The sequence below is a fragment of the Muscardinus avellanarius genome (assembly GCF_963383645.1).
Source record: "Muscardinus avellanarius genome assembly, chromosome: 7".
NCBI lineage: Eukaryota > Metazoa > Chordata > Mammalia > Rodentia > Gliridae > Muscardinus > Muscardinus avellanarius.
The window spans coordinates 2296723-2318911 of record NC_137793.1 but is presented as its reverse complement, the minus strand read 5'-3'; the positions used below and the strand labels follow the sequence as shown (position 1 = coordinate 2318911).

General features: G+C 53.9%; 1 protein-coding gene across 1 annotated transcript in view; it reads right to left on the bottom strand.

The window, feature by feature from the left end:
- FSTL4 (follistatin like 4) overlaps positions 1-17572 on the bottom strand; it is a gene marked incomplete at both ends in the record, with an annotated part of 356360 nt that extends 338788 nt beyond the window's left edge. The window contains one exon of the mRNA XM_080698175.1: positions 17447-17572. Coding sequence (XP_080554301.1) covers positions 17447-17572 — 126 coding nt within the window. The remainder of the gene's footprint in view (positions 1-17446) is intronic.
- Positions 17573-22189: the final 4617 nt, after the last annotated feature.

Genomic DNA, 22189 nt, shown 5'->3' with positions numbered 1-22189 from the left:
GGCCGTGCCAACAGCCTGTTGCTACTGGAATTCTGACATCCGACGCTTCAGATGTTTCTGTCTGAGAAGCTCTGGAAACAAACGCTTCTTTAACAAGCTCCCTGACCATTTTTCCACTTATGCGTTGAATTTTAACAATCTTGTCTGCAGCTACTTTTGGTTTTTGCTAGCAAGACACCATTCTGCAATTAAAATCTTCACTTGAACTGACAGAACACAGCTAAATAAAGCGATGCCTTCTGCAGCACGTATGCCGTGAGTGGCCCCCACTCGCCCGCACGCACCGAGCCTCCGGGCGCTTTATCCCCTAAGTGGCTGAGCCGAAGGCGAGCTGGGCAGTGGTGGGGTTTCCCAGCACGTCATGTCTGAGTCTCCAAGGCCAGGTGATGGGGAAGGCTGGGGGACTGACCCCATACTCGGGGCTAGCCTGAGAGCCACGCCACAGAGTCAAGCAAGGAAGGGGATTTTCAGGGAGAGAAGCTGGGTGTCTCCTGCCACCCCCGGGCATGCTGAGGCTGCGCAAGGGCTCAGTGGGAATACCAAAGAGGAACTCAGGCTCCTGAGGAATGCCACCCAACCGGCGGCCAGAGTGTCCTAGGCCCCGGAGCTCGCTGGGCTTAGGGGGAAGCATGCGTTCTCCTGGTCACTGGCTGACTTAAAGTGGGTCAGGCAAAATTGGTGAAGCCAGCAATATAAAACTTTCAGGTGCTCGATAGCTGAGGAAGTGCTGCAGGTGCTCCAGGCCCTGGAGCTCCAGCCAGCCTGCCCATGGGCTGCCAGGCAGGGAGGCCTTTCCTTAATCCCTCACAGGGCTGCAGGAGGCCAAGAGCTGAAGGGGGAGGCCGGGCAGGGACAGGGCGATCCTCCAGCACTGGGGTGGAAAGCCAAACGCCATGGAAAGGAAGCTCTGGTGCCTTCTGTTTCCTTTCTAACCCAAGGGGCAATGTAGGAAACCAGACTTCACACAGGACTGGGATGTCCGAAGTAAGCTGGAGTTAAAGAGGAAGAGGAAGGAATGAAAGGAGGGAGGAAAGAAGGAAGGAGGGAAGGAAGGAAGGAAGGAAAGAAGAAATGAAAGGAGGGAGGGAAGAAGGATGGAAGGAAAGAAGGAAAGAAGGAAGGAAGGAAATGTGGGAGGGAAGAAAGAAGGAAAGAAGGAGAAGGAGGGGAGAAGGGAGGAAGAAGAGGAAAGAAAAAGGATCATGTCTGGGTGATGCTTTAAAAACGTATCAAAGGATTCTCTCTTGTCACTAAGGTTTTGTTTGCTTGTTTTAGTATTTTCAAAATGTCACCATGATATGAGCCAGGCGTGTGGCACATGCCTGTAGTCCTAGTACTTAGGAGTCTGAGACAGGAGCATCGCAGGTTTGAGGACAGCCTCAGCAAGTAATGAGATTCTCATCAACCTAGCAAGACCCTGTTCCAAAATAAAAATAAAAAATTGGGCTGGAGATGCAGCTTGGAGGTAGAACGCCCCCAGGTTCAATTTTCAGTCCCACAACAAAACAAAATATCACCATGATAAAGCCATCATTAGCATCTCCGCAGGTGCACCTGGAAACCTCAGTTTTATTATGTCCCAGAAGGACACTGAAACAGTTCCTCGAAGTCTCCAGGGATTCTGAACAACTTGACTTTATCAGTGGCTGCTCCGTCAACTGCAGGTCCGAGGGAGCCACCCAGTTACCTCCCACGTCTGTTTGCCCATCTGTGAAATGGGCACATAGATAGCTCAGTCAGAATGCACTGGAGCTGTCTCAGAAACACGGGCAAAGCTCATAGGCGCTCTGTCTGGGGCTTTCTGATGGGGGTAGAATGTGACTGGCTGAGGAGAAAGATGTGACACGCTGCACAGAAACGGCATCAACGGTGACTCATCACGCCAGAGAGATTTTTTTAAAGTATGGTGATATTTTTCAGGCTTTCAAGAATGAGATAATTGGGATACTCATTTTCTCATTTTTAAAAGTAAATAATAAATAAAATATGAAGATTACATAATTTAAAATTCTAGCTATCATGTAAAGCTTTATGTTTACAATTTAAAAAAGAAAAATCATCTCTGAATCTAAGGCAGTTCCCCGCAACTAATCTACCAAAGTGAAGAGAGAACGCTAAGTTGCATCTGATGGGATAAGTGTCGATAACCAACTGATGACACTGCCTGGCTAGGCAGCACCGCCTGCATAGTGAGGTGACAGACCATGAGGGCAGCGGGCGCTTCACAGCCCTCCCTCTCTGACAACCCAACCAATTAAAAAATAATCATATTTTTTAAATTTAGAAAACAGCCCACATCTCTCTTTCAAAAGAAGCTATCACCACATCCAGAATTGCCATAATGGTGAGCAGCCAAGGGCTCCCACTGGGCACCCGAGGGACCACTTCATTCAAACACTGTCATTCCCACCGACACTACAGGGCTTGGCGAAACCTGGACCACCGTGTAGAGCTACTTACCCACACAAAGCCACGGTCCCACTGGACTGGAGCTCGAGCACAGGATCCCCCGGCCCCACGGTCCACACGTCCACCGTCTCCTGCCACAGCACAGCCTAGAACCCAGGGCCCTAAATACATCTTATGACTAAGATGAAATCAGGTTACACCAAGATCTCCTGGTAAGAAGAGTTTTCCATAAGGCTCACGACTGCGCTGCCTGTCCAGAAGCCCAGGGACACCTGTGATGTGCCCTCCGCGCTGAGAGGCTTCATGTCCACCCCTTGTTCTGCCAAACAAGCGTCTCCCCCCATCCGGATCTGCTCAAGGCTGCACTGCAGGGGCCTGGGAGAGGGGGCGGGAGAATGAGGACCAATGTCCCCAGGAAGGCAAGGCGGGTGTGTGTTTTGATGATCAGGGCCCCTCTCCAGGTGCCATCCGAAAGAAGACAACAGTGTCAGCCTGTCTACAGGATTCCCTAATCTGCCTCTTCACTCGTTTCTACCAGCTGAGAGCCCAGGATGGGGTGGAACATAACCTGTGCCTAAAGGAAAACACAGAGGAAGGAAGGCTGTCCTCCGGCACGGGCCTCACACCGGGGTCTATTTTCCATCATTTTTTGACACGCGGTGTGAAGGGTCACCAATTCGGAGGATCTGCCACAAAGATGCAAATTGTTGCCAGGTCACGGAGCGTGGAGTGGGTGGCCGCAGGGGAGCCTGGGGGCAGGTGGACACATCCGGAGAGGCCAGCGCAGGCAGGTGGGCAGGAGCGGGCTGAAAGCACCTCGAGAGGCTGATGGCTAAGGAAGCGGCCATCTTGCCCAGAAACATATCTCCCCTGGTCTCCCGCGTGCCAGAGTCCCTCCTGCATGTCTCCTCCACCTCCTTTCCACCTGCTCTACTTGGCAGATCCATTCCCACCAAGCCTCTCCGGCTATCCCTCCACCTTGACTCTCCCCAAGACACTCAGTCCCTCCGGGTGGCCCTCCTGAGCAGTTCACTTTGCCCCTCTGTGTCTCTGTTCACTTAATAAATATTTACTGTCTTGGGGACACAGCAGTACCAAGATGGCAGCTGCCTCAGTTGCAAAGGAGATCATTTTCTGATGCGGAAAGAACCGCACAGAAACAGACGAAATGCGCCAAGCAGGGAGAGAAGGTGGGCGGGGCCTGCGGGCCGGGGCCCATCCCAGCAGGACCCTGGATGCCCTCCTCTGCCCTCCAAGCCTCCCTCTCCAGCAGCATCTCCCAGATGTGGCCCAGATGAGCCCCACCGTGGCGGCTTCCATGCTGAGCACTGACCCATGCGTGCCAAAGCTCGCTGAGCCCCCCCCCCCCCACGGGCTGCCTCAGCCTCCCAGTCACCTCCGACCCCTCCACAGACACCCACCAGCCAGGGCTTTTTCTTGGAACTTGGAACTTTCCTGCTGTCCGAGTGAGTCCCTGCTGTGGGCTCATGGGGAGTGAGACCCCACCCCCATGCTGGGATTAGCAGGCACTTTCACTCCTCCACTGTAACACTTATATTAAAAAATGGAACTTAAAGTAGTTTAAATTAAATGAGTTATATTTAATTAAAAAGCCTTTAAGGCACAATAAGGTTCTTTTCAATTTTCTCTTCTAACAGAATCAAAAGGAAGAAAGACATGAGTGGTCCACAGAGCTGGGCGCTTTCTTAGCACCAGCCCGTCTGAGGATGCCCAGAAGACCACAGCCTTTGGCCCCATCCTCCCCCTCGGCCTGAGTGGGGGCTCTGTGTGCTTCAGCTCCTCCTCAGAGGATGAGATTCAGGGTGATTCTGGAGAACTGTTGACAGACAGAAAGAAGGGAAGACCGGGGCGCTGGCTGTCGCATTGCCTGGAGAACGCCACCTGCCCTGGCCACACACACCTCCGGGAAGCCTTGGGCTAGGGGCAAATGCACGCAGAACCACAGTCGATTCAGCCCGAATCAGCACTCCCCTGAGGAGCAGACACTGGGACCAACAGAGCAGGCAGAGGTGGGTGTTTTGTCTGCGCTTCCCATAGCTAACCCAGTGGTCCCCAAGCGGGCGGCAGGGTGGGCAATGCAGGTGCACCCGAGCACTGTGGCCTCAGTACTTGGCACAGCAGCCAGCCTCAAGGGGGCTACTCAAGGTCTCTGGGTCTCTGGGGTGGGAAGCTCCTCCTGCCGTGGCCAGTGGCTGGGAGGGACAAGACGGAGAGACAGTGTCCACCTGGGAGCACAGCAACACCGATGGGACAGCTCCGGACACCTCTGTTGTTGTTTCTGTGTGTAGTACTAGGCATTGAACCCAGGGTCCTTCCTCTAAGCTAAACTCCCAGCCCTATTTTATTTTTTATTTGGAAACAGGGTCTCACTAAGCTGCTAAGAGTCTTGCTAAGTTGCTGAGGCTGGCCGCGAACCTGCGGTCCCTCGTCTCAGCCTCCCAGGCACTGGGATGGCAGGTGTGACCACCACAGCCTCACACCTCTCCTGACCCAGCCCAGCTGTCACGGGAGACTTCCTGTCCCCTTCAGAGCTGCCCACCGCCTCCTTTGATCCAATCCACTTAAGTGCCGGGATTCCTGTCCCGTGGTGTTCTGTAGTGTGGGTGGGTATTTCATGTCCTGAGCCCTGTGTGTGCCCAGACTGTGCCTGCCGTCCACAGAGCTGCCCTCCTCCCCTCGTCCCTCCTGGCTAAGAGGGAGCACCTGCTGGCCATGGTGGTCCCTAGGGCAATGGCTGCCACTTCCTGGCATGCTCCCCTCCCCCACCCAGATGACAAGGCCATCATCCCTCCACCACACACCAGCCCCGCCTAGTGCCCAGCGTGCGGGGGGATGAGCCCTCTCCCCAGAACAGCACTCCACAGCAGAGGACATGGGCACCCTCCCCGTATCTCCCCGGCCCTCAGAGGACTCAGCAACACCAGCACTTTCCCGAGGGTCCTGACCCTCCACACACCTCGATATGGCAGTCAGCAGCTTGGAGGCTGTTGCTGGGACTCTTCCCTCGTGGAGGTCCAGGCCCCGGGGCCTCCCATCCGAAGGGGAGCCTGCTACCTCCACTCCCAGGAGCCTCCCAGGGTCCCATCTTGGGACACGCAGGCCCACCACACGCCATCACAATTAGGTCTCCACTGAGAGCCGACGCCCCTTTCCTGGACACGCAGCGATGGCTGGTCAGGCCCCACCGGAGCCCCAACGAAGTGCAAAGAAATGCCAGGCGTTAATTCCTGGGCCTTCAGTAGATTCCTGGGGGCCCTTCTCCATGGTGGTCCATGAAGGTAAGAGAAGGTGTGCATGCATGCGTGCGTGGTGGGGGAGGAGGGAGACGGGGCAGGGAGGGACAGGCTACGCATGCCCAGCCCAGGGCAGGAGCCTTCCCTACTGCCTTCGAAGCCGGATGTCATACAAGTCTGTTTCTTTGCCTCAAAAACACACTCTGGGGCAAAGCGCAGCGCGTGGTCAGGAGCTAGACAGCCACGAAGCAGGTGTGAGCCCCGCCGCATGCTCAGTGTGGGGGTCCTCCAACAGCTGCACACCCAAGCCCCGACTTCCGCAGGCGTAGAGCAAACAGGTAAGGGCACCTCAGGGAGCCTTCCCAAGAGTCCGTGGAGTGACCCACTTCCAGCCTGACGGCACAGCCGTGGTGTACACGCTCCATCATGGACAGCCATGCGATTCGAAGCAGCAGGATTGCTACAGGGACCTCCTCACACCCTGGGAGGAGGAATAAGGGGAGCCGTTCCACCTGCCCTGAACTCGGGGGCAACTCCCGGTCATCACCGCCCCAGACACACCCCCGTCCCTGGCTCTCCCGCTCGAGGCTGTACCGAGGCTGTGCATACAGACTCCAGAGCGCAATCCAAGCCCCCGGTGCAGCGAGGCTCTGCCACTGGCTGGGAGCGGAGCTGAGCCCAGAGCGGGGCAGCAGCCATCTCAGCTCCTCTTCCCGGGTGACAGGCCTAATGGCCCCACAGTGGCTGACTGCTGGGTCCGCGGGCGGCAGATGCCCGGAGAACAGGCGGGGTCAAGTCTACAGAGCGCTTCTTTCTTCCCAAGAACAATCCCAACTGGACTGGAGGCGGCCGCATTCAGGAGGTCCCCGCAGCCCCAGGACATGTGGCTCTGGCTCTCACACGCACATCTGAGCACCGATGCCTGCTCCCCCAGCCGACTTCATGGCAGAACGTGGACCCACTCTCTCTTACTCTGCTTTGTGCCACGATAATGGAAAACCCCGGTCTGGGTCAATTTAAATGGACAAAAGTCCCCTGGCTCACAGATCTGGAGGCAGGGGAGGCAAAGGTCGAGGGGCCAGATCTGTGAGCCCTTCTTCTGCCACGCAGAGGGGCACAGGCTGAAGTGGGCACCCAAGAGCAGAAGTACGGCCTCAGGGCCTTGTGTACGTGGCATTGGTCCATTACCAGGGCAGAGCCCTCCCGAGCTCAGCCCCTCCCACGAGGCCCTGCTTCCCAGCACTATTGCCTTGGGGTTCAGTTCTCAGGGACACATTTGAGCTTTCCAGGGCACCGGAGCCGGGAGCCGGGCTGCACCTGGACAGCAAGCCCAGATAGCCACCCGGGCTGGCTGATCCCTTCTCTCCCACCCCAGCCCCCATGGCCCTAGGGCACCCCACACCTGTGCTGGGAGGGTTCCCGCTCTTTAAACAAACACCTGCCCACCCAGATCCCAGAACCTTCTCCAACACCCTGACCTCCAAGAGGGTCCCTGGCAATCCCACCCCACCCAGCACATGCGCTCTCCAGGCCGTCACCCCCAGTGGGCCACACTGCTGAGGGGCGCTGTGTGCCGTTCTAGTGGCTGGCCCTGTCCTGTGCAGAGGCGTCTCCTAGGGTCTTCCTCCTTCTATGCTCCCTCGTGACCCCGCAGCCCGCAGACAGGAACTCCTGTCCCTGCGGGAGGCAGGGGCAGCTCAGGACCAGCTCCATTTTTTTTTTCTTTTTTTCAGTACTGGGGATGAAACCCAGGGTCATTCTACCTCCGAGCTACATCCCAGCTCTATTTTTTATTCTTTATTTTGAAACAGGGTCCAGTGATTTGTAACTGAGGCTGTCCGCAAGCCATGATCCTCCTGTCTCAGCCTCCCAAATGCTGGAATTACAAGCGTGCACCACCGCGCCTGGCCCATCTCCACTTATAATAAGAGAACAGTCGTCTGAAAGAGCTCAGATTTAAATTTCATCTGGAACGTGTAGTGATTCATACATAAGTCTGTGCGGGTCAGCCTGGCCTCAGCCATGTTTCCATTCCTGGGATCCGGATGGACGCCCAGCTTAGGGTGGGACCAGACACCAGGGCCATGACCACGCCGGCACGGTGCCGCAGTCTCCCAAGCAAGATGACCCAGAGCCATAACGAGCAGCTGCCCTCCCACCACCAGCCTGCCCTGAGTGGGGCTCCCTGAGGACAGAGAGAGGGCCCAGCCCCACCCAGCACGGGAGCTGCCCAGGGGAGTGCAGAGGGGTGCAGCCCTGGTGAGCGAGTTCTAAGGAGCGGGGGACGGGACTGGAGCACCCACAGGGCCGCTGCACTCCGCACCTGTCCCTTGTCGGAAGGAGACACCCAGAGATCCCATCTTCCTCCAGCCCCTACCCACCTTCTGAGGGCCTGGAGCAGCCGAGTCTGGGCCACCCAGTGACACGAGATCCGGCCTCGGCCACCTGTGCCACGAGGGGAAGGTCCTGACCGGGAGAGCAAGCTCCTGCCTGCCTCGAAAGCAGGGGCGTGGGAGGTGGGGGCGACTTCCTCCTCCGTTGCTCAATAAATAGACCTAATTTTCTTTAGGCTACAGTTGAACACTTAATTTAGTCATTATATCTTTTCTATGTTAGAAAACAGTGTTAACGTAGTCGTTTAGCTCCTTCTGCTAACTGGGAATCCATCCTGTAACAGCCGAATACTCCTTCCCCCAGCCTGTTCCCCACACCCCAGCCTCCTCAGTTCCCAGGTTGGAATAAAAACCATATCCCATCTCCTGTTAACCACCTGGCTAAGCCTGGGCAGAGCCAGGTACACAGCTGGGCACGCAGTGGACATCTGCTGATGGCTACGATTGAAGACACCAGACGTCCTCAGTTGGCCACAGCGACGTGGGACTCAGAGACCCGTCCAGGCAGGTGTATGAGAGGGCAAACCGGAAGCTCTGCTTTGGGACACGGAGACACAACCCAAAACCGCAGGCGTGAACACTCAGGGTGAGGGAGCGAACCCATCGTGACAGCGAGTGTGAACCGGCAGCCTATGTGAGACCTCACAGGAGACGGCGGGGGGAGCGCGGGCATCTTTGAGGAGCGGTCCCGGCTGTGTGGCGCTTGTTCCCCTCGGCAACCCTGGCAACCCGGGTGAATGGCTACTTGCTGGGAAGAGACGCTTGGTGGCCCCAGCCCAACTGCAGGGCCTCCACCACCAGCTTCTGCCACGAAGCACTGCCTAACCGCGGCTCCAAAGGCAACGGGACGAGAGAGCTAGGTCGGGGACTTGAAAGAGGAGACATTTACTTAGGACTAAAACTTCAGGAGCTGCGAGCCCACGCCTTTCATCCTTTAACCCGTGTATCTCAGGCACCGCGCTAATGGGACGCTGACAAGCATGACTTGCTAGACGTGTATCTGAACGTCCTACTGTGTCCTTGCCTCCTGGTCACTGGGCCATCGAGGCCCCAGCCCCAGGCTACTTACCATTTTTTTTTTTTTTTTTTTTGCGGGTTTGGGGATGGAACCCAGGGGTATTTGACCTCCAAGCTACACCCCCTGCCCTACTTTTTATTCTTTATTTTGAAACCAGGTCTCACTGAGTTGCAGAGGGCCTCACTAAGTAGCTGAGGCTGTCCGCAAACCGCGATCCTCCAGGTCTACACCCCCTGCCCTACTTTTTATTCTTTATTTTGAAACCGGGTCTCACTGAGTTGCAGAGGGCCTCACTAAATAGCTGAGGCTGTCCGCAAACCGCGATCCTCCAGGTCTCAGCCTCCCGAATGCTGGGATTAAAAGCGTGCACACCACGCCCAGCTTTCCATTCTGCTGGAAAGAGGCCCTTCCCACTCAGGAGCTGCCTGACCACAAAGCACATGGGCAGTGGCGTCAAGGGGTGCCGCAGGGGCGACACGGGGTTCCGCAGGGGTGCTCAGCAGGTTCTGAGATGAGAGACACATGGCTCGGTCTGACCGCCTTGCTCTTAGCACCCAGCACCACACACACGCCATCCTAATGGGCCCCGTGACAGCTCAGAAGACAGGCTGTGACCGCCTGCTTTTTACCCGCTGCTGACCTGGGTGGCAGAGATATAGCTGATAATTCAGCCCCCGTAGGAAAATCCAACTAGGGGGTTTGAGAAAATCTCTCGATCCAGGCCCCAAGTAACACAAAATCTCAAACTAAAGCACTTTGACAAAGGTGACAGTGGCAACTTTTGTCTCTGGTCAAGTCCTCCAGAAAGGTTTCGGCTCGGATGCAAGGCCCTTTTAGAACACGGAGGAAGAGGAAAAAGCGAGAGGTCCATCTCCAGCTGCCACGCCAAACAATTAGAACTCCGCACAGGGGGCAGGAGGGACTGCTCTCTCGGGTTGGCTTCCTCCTGTGCAACACCAGCCAGCCGTCCTGCCCGGTGCTCCTCACTCCTACCTGGGTATGGTGAGGCTGCGGTGCACCCTCGGGCTGGGGAAGACCTGAGTCCGCAGCCCCATGCATCCCGTCTCTCTCCAGTGCTCGCCCCCCTTCAGTAGTAGGGATAAAACAAGGCTGCCTTTTCTTAGGAGGAAGGAGTCTGGGCTGCTGGTACCCAGTGCCTTCCTGGCTCAAGGGAATGTGTCAGGCTGAAAGGCACATGGACACCTTCTAGAGAGACGAGGCCACGTAGCCTCTTAGCCATGGGAGCTTCCTCTACCTGACACCAACAGGTCAGCTCCCGCTGCAGCTCCCTCAGATGTCCACCAGGAGCACAGGGCCTGCAGCCCACTCCGTCCCATCTCTGGAGCCAGCACCCTCCATCCACCCCAGGGCCCTGCAGCCTCCCAGCAGAGACCTGAGCAGCGGAGGCAGGAGGAGGACGGGGAAGCAGGATGCTCGTGGGGCCTGTTGGAGTCTGCCTGACAACAAGGTGACATTTGCCTCTTTCTAAGTGGGAAGAGCGATAACCCACAAGTCACAGAGGATAAATCAAGCAAATGACCAGGCTCAGTAGAGCTGACGCTCTCAACTGCCCTAAAGATGGAAACGGCAGCCCCCAACGCATGGCCTGACGTCCTGACGGCCAGGTGGGAAGAGCCCTAGAGGAGCGGGGATTACTCCGCAGCAGAGGCGTACGTAGCGTGATGAGTAAATGCTAAATTAAGAGGAAGAAAAATAATGGTTTTCTGGGACCTTGTAAATGTTCATTTTCCTGGGTCACAGACCTTTTCAAGGCCAATTAAAACTGTCAACCAGAATCTCAAAATACTAAAGGGGCGTGCAGTCTGCTAACTGGTGCGGGGTGGAAGGGTTTGCTGGGAATTAGGATAGAGGGGAAATACCCAGCACAAAGAACACAGGTAGTAATGTCACCTGTCCAAGAATAAAGTGAAAATGCCCCACACCTCCCGCTCCACGGTGGTCCCTAAACAGCCCGGCTGAGCCGTGGGCTCGGGGAGAAGGCTGGGACGCCAGGGTGGGTGGCGTGCTGGGAGGTGCGTGCTGTGGGGGCACTGTGGTAGCAGATGGCAAGCCTCCCCATTGGGAATTGCCTCCCTGTGGATTTAAAATCACCATCAACTTAGTGAGGCCCTTTGCCTCTCAGTGAGGCCTCGTTTCAAAATAAAGAATTAAAAATAGGGCTGGGGCTGGAGCTCGGAGGTAGAATGCCTCTGGGTTCTATCCCCAGACCCCCCCCACACACACAAAAATTACCAATAGACCAGCTAGGAAGGAGGTCTGGGCTCACAGATCCAAGGTGACCTGACTACCTCTTAAAAACAGGTAAAATTACTCTGGAGCCCGGGTGCTGGGTGCTTATGTTTACCTTTCCGTTCAGCTCCCTACCCCCAGCCTGCCTTGTCAAGCCGTTCGGCAGCCTGAGCCCAGCCTGGCCACTTCTCAGCCTGTCCTGGCTGCGGCCAGCAGCAGCCTGTCGGCGAGAGCTTAGAAGGGCCCAGGCCCAAGCCCTAGGACTCTCCTTCTTGCCCATGTGCATGGAGGAAGGAGGTGGGGACTTCTTGGGGGGCCTCTTTGCCCAGTTGTCCCTGGGATGGGAAGTACTGGCAGCCCTGGTGCTTGCAAGGGATGCAAGCTCCCAGCACCTGCCCCGCCCTCCTGCATCCGAAGTCAAGCCATGGGAAGCGCCCAGGCCACTGGAGGCTGAGGCTTGGGAGCACTGGGCCAGGGCACAGCCACGCCGCCTCTGCAGAAGGGCCACACTGGGAGAATCTGTGCAGACCTTCACCTTGGAAATGATGGGTATGCTCACTGGTCTGCGGAAGGAAGGCTGCGCCCTCCCTGTTTTACCTGAGAAACTAAAATCTGCACGTCCTGGGTTGTGTTTGAATCCTAAGTGTCCCACAAAGGCTCGTGTGTTGAAGGCTTGGTCCCAGCTCATGCAGAGGCAGTGAGCATTAGGAGGCAGGGCTGAGTTGGAGGAAGTGGTCCTTGGGGCATGATTTGGAAGGGGATACGGGGGCCCTGGGGCCTGCCTGCCTATCTCTGTCTCTGTCTCTGTCCACTCTCTCTCCTTCCTGGCCACCATGAGACTCTTCCTCCACGTGCCCCCTGCCTTGATGCTCTGCTTTGACACAGCCCCAAAGTGTTGGGAACAAAAGAAACCTCTAAACCTGTGAGCCCAAATAAGCCTTCTGTCCTTTAAGCTGATTTCTCACAGCATTTTGTCACAGCAGCAGAAAGCTGACATATACACCCAGTTGCAGAATAACCAGCAGAGCCCCAGGGCCAAGTGCTGGGCACCCAGAGCTAAGGACTTCTTACTCTGCAGGGTACCACACCCACAAAGTGTGGGCCCCTGAGAAAGGGGTCTTTCAGTAGGCCCATACCCACTCCACCTCCTGTTGAGAGACTTCTCCCAGCTTCTTTGAAATAGAGTTTGATGCCGGAGTCTGTGACAATGAGTGCCTGGGGTGAGGGGCAGCGTAGACACACACCTGAGAGACGCACCAGGCCTGTACTGCAGGTGAGACGTAAGAACATGCCAAGTGCCTCTCTGTTCACGGGGAGGCTTTTATCTCCCTGCCCACGGAAAGGGCAACGGCGATAGGGATGCCAACGCGTGGACCTCAAACCCCACAGACTCTCGACCCTAGGAACCCCAGAAAGGACTTTGCCAGTAGAAAGGGTCAGGAACATTACTTTCAAGCCAGTAAATGAGTAAGAGTGAAGAAATATTTTTGAAAGAGTAACGCCGGCCTTGGCTGTCCAAGGTACCTGAACGGCCTCCGAACTTCAGGGAGCCTGCGGCCCAAGGCCACCCTGGGGACCGCTCTGTGTGTCAGGTCTGCGTCCGTCAGCCAGCCAGGAGCCCGGCGTTCTCAGGCTGACCCCGAGGCTCGTGAGAAGGGGACAGTGCTGAAGTTACCTGGCACCACCCTCTCTACTTTTACCTCAAAGGCTTTCCCGTGGGGGCGTTTGCAAATACTGAAAGCACGCGCATTTGACCCCAAAGTCTGCTCTGGCCTGCGAGCCCTGAGGCATACAAGGCCATTAAAAAGGGACCAAAGTCAGTATTTACAGTGCTGGGCCTTGGTGAGCCACGCGCGGCCTGGCAAGAAGCGTTTCGGAAAGCGGAGTCAAGTGCATGAAGGACCCCTACGGCTGTGGGAGGCCGCGCCCAGCGACTGGGCAGGCACGGGGCTGCCTCTCGTCAGCAGGTCAGCCCTCGGGGGGCCGCCTCTTCACTTTCCACAAAATAAAGTTCCCCAAACCTAAAGTTCTACCTAAATTAAGTTTACTACAAGTGGAGTACCCTTGGCCAAAAGCTCGGTCCCAGGACTGTTTCAGGGTGTGTATGTGTGTGTGTGTGTGTGTGTGTGTGTGTGTGTGTGTGTTACTGCAGATGGACCCATGGGCTTTCTACCTCTGGGCTATACTCCCAGACCTATTTCATATATTTTTTGGAAACAGAGTCTCACTAAATTGCTGAGAGCTTAAGTAGCCGAGGCTGGCTTCGAATCTGCGATTCTCCTGTCTCAGCCTCCAGAGTACTTGTTTCAGGGTTTTCTGTTTTTGTTTTTGTTTTGTTTTATTTTTTTTTTTTTTTTGGTGGTACTAGGGTTCCTGGAAACCCTTCTACCTCCGGGTTACACTCCCAGACCTATTTTATACTTTTTTATCTGGAAACAGGGTCTCTTAAGCCAGTGAGGCTGGCTTCGAACCTGCGCGATCCTCCTGTCTCCACCTCCCAAGCGCAGGGATTACAAGAATGCGCCACCACGCCCGGCTTGTTTCAAGTTTTGAATATAGATTTTCCCCCTTTGGAATACTGCATACACACAATGAGATATCTTGGGAATGGGACCCATGCCTTAAGATAGAATTCATTGGCTTCATATACACACAGCCTACAGTGGTTTGACATGGCCTTTCTGTGCACCTGCGCTTTTTGTTGTTGGTGTTGGTGGTACTGGGGGTGGAACCCAGAGACTTTCTACCTCCAGGCTATACTCCCAGAACTATTTTATATTTTATTTGGAAACAGGGTCTCACTCACTAAGTTGCTGAGAGCCTCACTAAGTAGCTGAGGCTGGCTTCGAACTTGCGCGATCCTCCTATCTCCGCCTCCCAAGCACAGGGATTACAAGCGTGCCTACCACGCCTGGCTGCACCTGTGTTTTGGCTGTGACCAGTCACAGGAGGCAGGAGTGGGATCTCCCACTTTTCAATCAACTTGCCAAGTCAGACTTCAGAGCTTCAGGTTAGGGATGCTGAGCCTGGACTATATTTATCTTGGTCAGATGATAGAGGAGAGGAGGAAAATAAAATGATAGTTCAAATTCTCAGTAAACTGTATCTCTCAGAGCTGTTTTCTCTGGATCCAGTGTTGTGTTAACATTCCGGGCGATGATCTATACTCAACTTTTACTGAAGAGGCACCCCCGCCCCGCCCCCGCCTTACTTCTTTTTATCCACATCTGCGACGCGGTAAACTCCTTGAAGCTATTTCAACTGCCATCTTTGTGCATAAAACAATAATTTAATAAAATTCACATCTGCTATAACTGCTTTAAAATATGCAAACACACGAGCATTGGTCATGTCATCCTTATTTACCCTTAAGACATTCAAGTAATTGGTATTTTAACTTTAGAGACAAATCAAATCTTATTAATGCTTTCCAAGTCCTTTAAAAATCTTAATGTTTGTGAAGACATAGTACAGGAGGGACACACACACACACACACACACACACACACAGAAATATTTCAATATTTACTTCCTAAAAAAGTTTTTTGACTTAGAGTCGCAGGCAACTCAGGTTTTGGGTCTCTCAGAAAATAAAAATATGTGGGGAAACTGCTAGAGGACAGCAATAAGGTTTACACAGTGAGTTAGGGGATGATAATAGCTACAATTCAAAGAAACTACCCAGAAACCATTGCACAAGGACGGCCTTGGATACTGGTAAGACACTAGCCTGCCTGCCCAGCCTGTAGGCCGCTCCCAGCCTCAGGAGAAACCATTCACATCCCTCCCAGAAACTGGCCCGCCGTGCGGGGAGGAAGCCACCATCGGAAAGTCAAGTCTAAATTTTGGAAGCTCTGGGGTGACTTTACAACCAGGACTGAATGTAACGTGAAGTCTGAGGCGACTTAAAAACACATATTGTGCTCATAAAATTATTAGAGACTGAGAGAAAGAGGAAGAAGACTGACTCTGCCCCTGTGCTAAAAGAAAAAACATGAAAGAAACAAACAAAAAGATAAAGACCAAGAGCTCAGAAAAAGAGTCCAAATGTGGTAAAGAATAAACAAAGAAAGTTCTAGAGAACAGATGGGAATCGGAGTCAGCCGTGGAGCAGGGGAAGGGAAGATTCAGACGTGTGGAAGGAAGGCACGGGAGGGAGGGCGTGTGCACAGGAGGACCTTCGTGGGTAAGGGCATGGCGGGGGGCAGATCACGGCCAAGGCAGGAAACAAGGCCATTAAAATAAATGTCTTGTTCACCGGAGCTAAACATTTTCGGAGCCATCCTATGCACAAGGCCCATGCACATTATCATCGTCTCATTAATCATGGATATAAGCAGACTCCAGGAGTGGAAGTCAAAGCACTGCAAAACAAAGCTGGAGCCAGGAGGCTGCGTAGGGCAGCGGTTCCTACGTTCAAGACCAGCACTGCTTCCCAAAACACTGCTTCCCCGGAGGCGGGACATGCCTAGTCTTGGGAGAAGCTGCAGGGGCACCTGGGTCAGAGCTAGCCAGGTGCTGCTGCCTGTAATCCAGTACCTGGGAGGCTGAGACAGAAGGATCATAGGTTTGAGGCTAGCCCCGGTTGGCATGGGTAGAATGCCCCTGCATTCAATCTCCAGTATCCACCCCCATCAACAAAAAGAAAGTCCCACATAACCACAAAATAAAAAGCCTTCTGTCTCAGAGTGAGTAGTGCCTGCTGGTTCTGTTTGGTACACAAAGTGTTAAGGTGTTAAAAGCTCAGACAAGGAGGCCGTAGGTGACATTAACTTACCTTCAATTTACCTCCAGCTCAATCCCGCCTTAATTGGCTTGACTCTTAATTGAAATAAGTGATTTAAGACAGTGGGCCGATGAGCCCCCGCAGGAAGGAGGCTGGGCATACCTGTAGGTCTGCCCTGCTGGTAAATACCCCTCAAGGTAGCGTAGGATGAGAGATTGCTTCCCCTTTGTCTGGATGGGAGTATAATGATTAAGCCCTCCCACCACGGAAATACCATTCTCACGGCAAGGTGGCCTCCAGCCCCTCTCGAGGGAGCACCGAGCCCAGTTCTTCGCGGATGGAGATGGGGCAGAGTGTTCCTATGGCACCTTCGGCAGGCTGCGAGCAGCAGGAAGAGTGTGCGTGCAATTGCTCCTGGTCCCCAAAGACCAGGGCTCGCAGGCTTGGGATTGCAGGACAGAGAGGTCGCAAGGAAAGAGAACTCACACCGACCACTCACATGACGCACTGACCCTACTATACACTGCGTCTCGCTACTTCTCCTGACTTTGAGAGGTAATTTTTATTTCTCCTTCCACAGGATGGGACACAGGTTCAGAGGAAGGAGATGGGCAGGCATCAAATGAGACAGTGTATGTAAGGACTTCTGAGAAGCCCGGGGAAGAAAGTACTGGCACATGTCATCCCAGACAGGAGGTCCTGGGTGGTTTTAATGAAGGAGGACAATCATTTTATAAGCACAGCAAGTAGAAAACAGTTTCTGCAGGAAAAACCACATCCCTTCTGAACCCCAAACTCATGGGTCCCTCTACCTTGAGCAGGGCAGGGTTCACTAAGCAATCAGCAGTATATCCAGCCCTCAAGGGAGGTACTTGAGCATAAGTTTTCCAAGCACTCCGGAAGCATTTATGTATACTTAACATGCCATCAGTCATTCTTACCTGCTCATTAAACCCGTCTCCCTTAGGATCCCTACTTGCCAGTTCTTTCTGGGCCTGGCTCTTCTTTATACACCTGAAAAGTCGCCTGATTCTTTTAAAACATTTTATAATGGAACTCCTCCCTCAAGTGCACATGGGTGTGTTCCACCTATTCGTCTGTGCTCGCAGAGAGTTGTCAGACACGCAGCCCTCATTGCCGAAGAGTCTCGGCGAAGCCTGACTGCCGGCTGCAGCTGGGTTTTGGAATGCACTTTCAGCGCCTAAAACTCTGCAGCCATTACTAGAGTCGAGATAGAAGCCTCCCATCCATTGCAATCCACGTTGCCCCCTGCTATCCCCACCAAAAAGGGAGTGTGATTTTAACTGATCTGAACTAAAGATGGAAAAGGGAATCAGATACAATGACATGGAAAAGAACGCATTGGAAATGTCTTATCAGCAGGGTTTGTCCATACCTCTGCCTGTGGCTCCCCGGTGCCCAGGCTGAGGCCTCTGCTGGCCCCTGGATCCATCCATCCCAGAGCAGCCGGCAGGGAGACCCTGAGCAGCGTGAGATACAGCCAGAAGCTTCCTGGTTTCATCATGTCGAGTCTGTTGAGAAAAGGACAAAGGCTTAGCACCATGTGGGCCCGAGAAACAGCAAGCCCCAGAGTTAACACACGAGCTGCAGGAGCAGAGTAGCTGAGTTTAAAGCAGCCGGGCGTGGTGGCTCATGTTTAACCCCAGCATCTGGGAGGCCGAGACAGGAGCATCAGGCTCGCGGCTAGCCTCAGTAACTTAGTGAGGCACTCGGCAACTCTGTGAGACCCTGTCGTGGGCTAAGCTCTGAGCTAAAGGAAGGCAGGTGCACACGAGACTCCTTAAATACAAGATTCCCACCGTGAACATATGCCAGCCTCAATCTCACTATCTCTGTAGAACTCTGACTCCAGGAAGCCCTAGGGGCTGTTGGTGTCTGCACACCACACAGTTTAGTGCTCACTGACCCGTGCGTGGCCCAGGTTACATCCTGATGCTGGTTGGCAGGATGAACACACAGAACCTTGGACCCGGCACACGGTAGACCTGGCCCGGGGATGGCCCACAAGCCGGTGTCCGAGTCGCAAATGCCTGGGGGGGTGGGGCTCGAGGGAGCTTCCAGTGTGAGAAGTCCACTCCCGTAGTTGACAGCCTTCTTGGGAGATGCCTACTTTGTCTTTTAAACTTCTATGGTGCATTCTACCTCACCTCACAACGCAGTTCATGGCGATAGGGTCATTCGTGCACAGGGCGCTTGCTGGCTTTTTCCCGGCCCCTGCCACTGCCCCCTTCCCGGTACAGGGTGAGGTTGACACTGGCGTTCTCACATAGGTACCCGATGGCATGAAGTGGTTCCCTCATTGACTCTCCCTCTCCCCATCCCTTCCCCTAAAACACCTCCTGGCTCACTGGCCGTTCAGAGATGCCTTCTGTAGACTGGGGCCTCTTATCCAGCCTAGTGCCGTGGCCAGGGCCACCAAACACTTAGACTCCGCACACTGTGGGCCTGCTCGGGCTGCCTCCCGCACCCAGACAGAGCTGATCTCTACTTTTACTTTGCATCCCCAGCTTGAGACACAAATAACCCCGGGGAGGAGAAGCCAGACGAAAACTCGTGGGCGGCCCGTGGAAAAGGTCAGAGGAATGGCGAGCTTTTAAGAGAAGGTGTCTCCTTGTTTAAAGAGAGTCCGGCGGCTCCGCTCCTCATTCATCTTTGACATCTGTCAGCGAAGCTGAGCCACTGGGGAGGTGATCCAGGTGGCCAGTAAAACAAACCCGAAGGTCATAGTCCCAACGCCCCCTCCACACTCTGAAGACTGATGGACGATGGCTGGCTGGGTGGAGGAGGGCAGCTCTGACCGCTGCTGGGTGGGGTCGTAACAGCAGCAGCAGCCGCAGCCCAGCTCTGCCCTGGCTGGGTAAATTCTTATAGGGATGAGGAGGGGTCGGGACAAGAAACCCCACTTGGGGATCAGAAAACAAAATATCCTTCCCATGTTGCAACTGCTTTTTTCTAAAAATAAACAGGGTGACTCCTTACTCTCATCAATTGTCCTCTGAGCACAGAGCCACATTCCAGAGGCTGCAGCCAGCCCAGACTGGAGTTTGGGGATTTTTCAGCACCAGCCATGGTAACCCAAGCTGGGACTAGAAAGATACTGCTTCCTGTTCTGTTTTTGAAAATCTCCTTCCCCATCTACTTTCAAACACTGTTCGGGGAGTAAGCACGTTATTTAAGGGTGTCCTTTCTCAGGCCTCTGGGCCCCAATAAACTAAAAATGGCAAAGTAATCAAAACTGATTCTAGTTAACGCACCGACGTCCATTCCTGGAGTTATGACACGTACGCGTCACAGATCAAGCACTTCCTTTTCACTTTGTCTAGTAATCTCGGGCCAGTTATCTCTGATGCCTCAAAATAAAATCCGTTCATTTCACTTGTTATTTTGGCATGTACCAAATCGTTCCACTTAAGAGCGACCTGCAGAGATGGTTTCTGAATGGATTCACAACCTCTCCCTCCCCCCACCGCCAGCCCTGCCCTGTCTGCAGGGCCCCGATGTTTGCACTGATGTTCTCTGTTAAGATTTTATTTGGTGCCAGGTGTAGTGGAGCACGCTTGTAATCCCTGCGCTTGGGAGGCGGAGACAGGAGGATCGCGCAGGTTTGAAGCCAGCAGTGCTGGCTTAAGAGACCCTGTTTCCAAAAATAAAAGGTCTTGGAGTGTAGCCCGGAGGTAGAAGGGCTTCCAGGAACCCCAGTACCACCAAAAAAAAAAAAAAAAAGATTTTATTTGAAGACAGGGCCAACCAGTGAGATGACCCTAGACAGCTGCTCCGTGGGCCTGAGCTCCGTTTGGCCACCACCAGCTCTGGTTCCATTTGCAGAGTGGATATGTCCTACCTGTCACTTTAGACGTGCCGTGATTGACAATTCCTTCTATCTAAGGCAGCAACAGCCGAAAGATTCACAACTCAAGTTTTATGACAGTCCTGTTCATAAAAAATAGAATTAATATAAGGTCTAAATCAATTTTGATGATCTGTCTCATAACCAAATAAAGAGTGTCTATTTGGCTAGCTCTTACCCAGCAATTACTGTGTGTCGGGCCCTGTTCTAAATGCTCTACAGGTACTAACTCAGAATCCTCACTTTTCTGTGCTACAAGGAGAGCAGTGACTATACCCCATCAGATGACAAGGAGACAGGTCACATCGAGGCTAAGCACCCTGCCCGGGACGCGGGGCACAGGGTTAAGTGCCCCGCCCGAGGCTCAGGAAAGATGTGGTAGATCTGATTCTAACCAGGCAGTTGGACCCTTGTCTACACTCTAAACCCCCACCCTCTGCTGCGTGTTAACCCTCAGCAATGTCCTATCCAGACAAACAGCAGTCTTTAGTACACTGGAGAAAATCTCTACAGCGCCAGGTAGGAGGGCCTGAGCCCGAGTCTCCCCTTCCCTCCAAAAGCTGCTGCAGACCCGCCCTTCTCCAGTCATCAAAGATGCAGAGTAAGAGGAAGGGCCACGCTGTCACCTCCTGCGCACCGCCCCAGGCGGGGCCACGAGGCACCTGCCCCCACTGCTGCTCTATCCACAGACTCCCAAAAGGGGCAGCCAGCCGTGGGGGTGCATGCCTGTAATCCCAGTCCTTGGGAGACTGAGGCAGGAGGAGCGAAGGTTTGAGGCCAACTTAGACCCTGTTTCAAAATAAAAATTTTTTGAAAAAGGGCTGGGGTCTATCTAGCTCAGAGATAGAATGCCTCTGGGTTCAATTCCCAGTAAAAGAAAAGAAAAGAAAAGAAAAGAAAAGAAAAGAAAGAAAGAGGAAGGGAGGGAGGGAAGGAGGGAGGGAGGGAGGAGGAAGGAAGGGCGGGCTCTGATAGACTGCATGGAATTCCAGGTAGCAAGGATGCCCCCTAGCTCTCAGGAATCGCCAATCACTTTGGAAAGGTAAATCTGGTACCAAATTAATTGCTCTTCAAATTCAAACAGCCCTACTGGCTTTCAGAGAGGGAGAAACAAGACTGTCCCAATGAGACCTGGGATGGTGACCTCCTGAGGTCGCACCTCTGCCCTTCTGCAGTTCACGGGTTTCAGCATCCCCGGCCGGCTGAGCCCAAGCACTGGTTACAGCCCCCAGGACTATCCTCAGAGGAGCAGGCCAGGTTGCCTCTTGGCCCGGTCCCTGGGTACTGAAGGCATCTTTGGGGAGGGGCACAGCACTGCTTCCTGAGGTCTCCCAACAGGGCGAGCCTGGCCACTGTAGATAGCACACACTAGCACGAGAGAGCATTCCCAAGACCAACTTGCTTTCTGAAACTGTTGGAAAAGACCATAAGTGTTTAGGGAAAAAAATAGGTATTACAATGGAAACTACAAAATCTGCCCCTCCAGAGAACACACACATCAGCATGTGAGCTGTCTCTAGTGAGTGGACATTACTCTGGCAGGGTTTTAGGAGGCCTCTTTTCTTTGTGGAGGTATGGTAGCACACACCAATACTCCCAGGACTCGGGAGGCTGAAACAGGATGATCACAGGTTTGCAGCCAGCCTCAGCAACTTAATGAACATAAGGCTGGAGGTATAGCTTGGGGGTAAAATGTCCAAGGGCTCAATCCCCATGAGAGAGAGAGACAGAGAGAGAGACAGACAGAGAGACAGACAGACACACGCTTTTTCTCCAGGAGCCACTCTTTGGGGATGAGTGGGACTCTGGCCCCAGAGCTTTGGGGACATTGTTAGCCAGTTCTCCCTCTTGACCTCCCTTCCAGGACACAATAACAAGGCCAGAGCAGTCACCGTGGATCAGCTGCAGAGAAATGGCTTTCCCTGGTACTCAACAGATGACTTGGCAGGGCCAGGTGTAGCCGCTGGCATCTTCGGCTGCGTGACTCCGGGGCACCTGTGGCCCCAGCCTTCGTCATGGAAACCATGAATCGCTTCGAGCCCACTGTGCTTCCATGTGGCATGTTGTCAATCAACAAGCAAAAGTCAACAAGGAGAACTGAAGACCTGCTGTCATCCCCTTGGGCATGTCTGCCAGCGGTGGCCAGAGCATTATCCACCCACCGGAAGCCCGGAGGCTATATCAAGTTCTCCTGGAAGGCTGCATTTTGTTTTGTTGCACTATTGGGGATGGAACCCAGGGGCATTCTACCTCCAAGCTACACCCACAGCC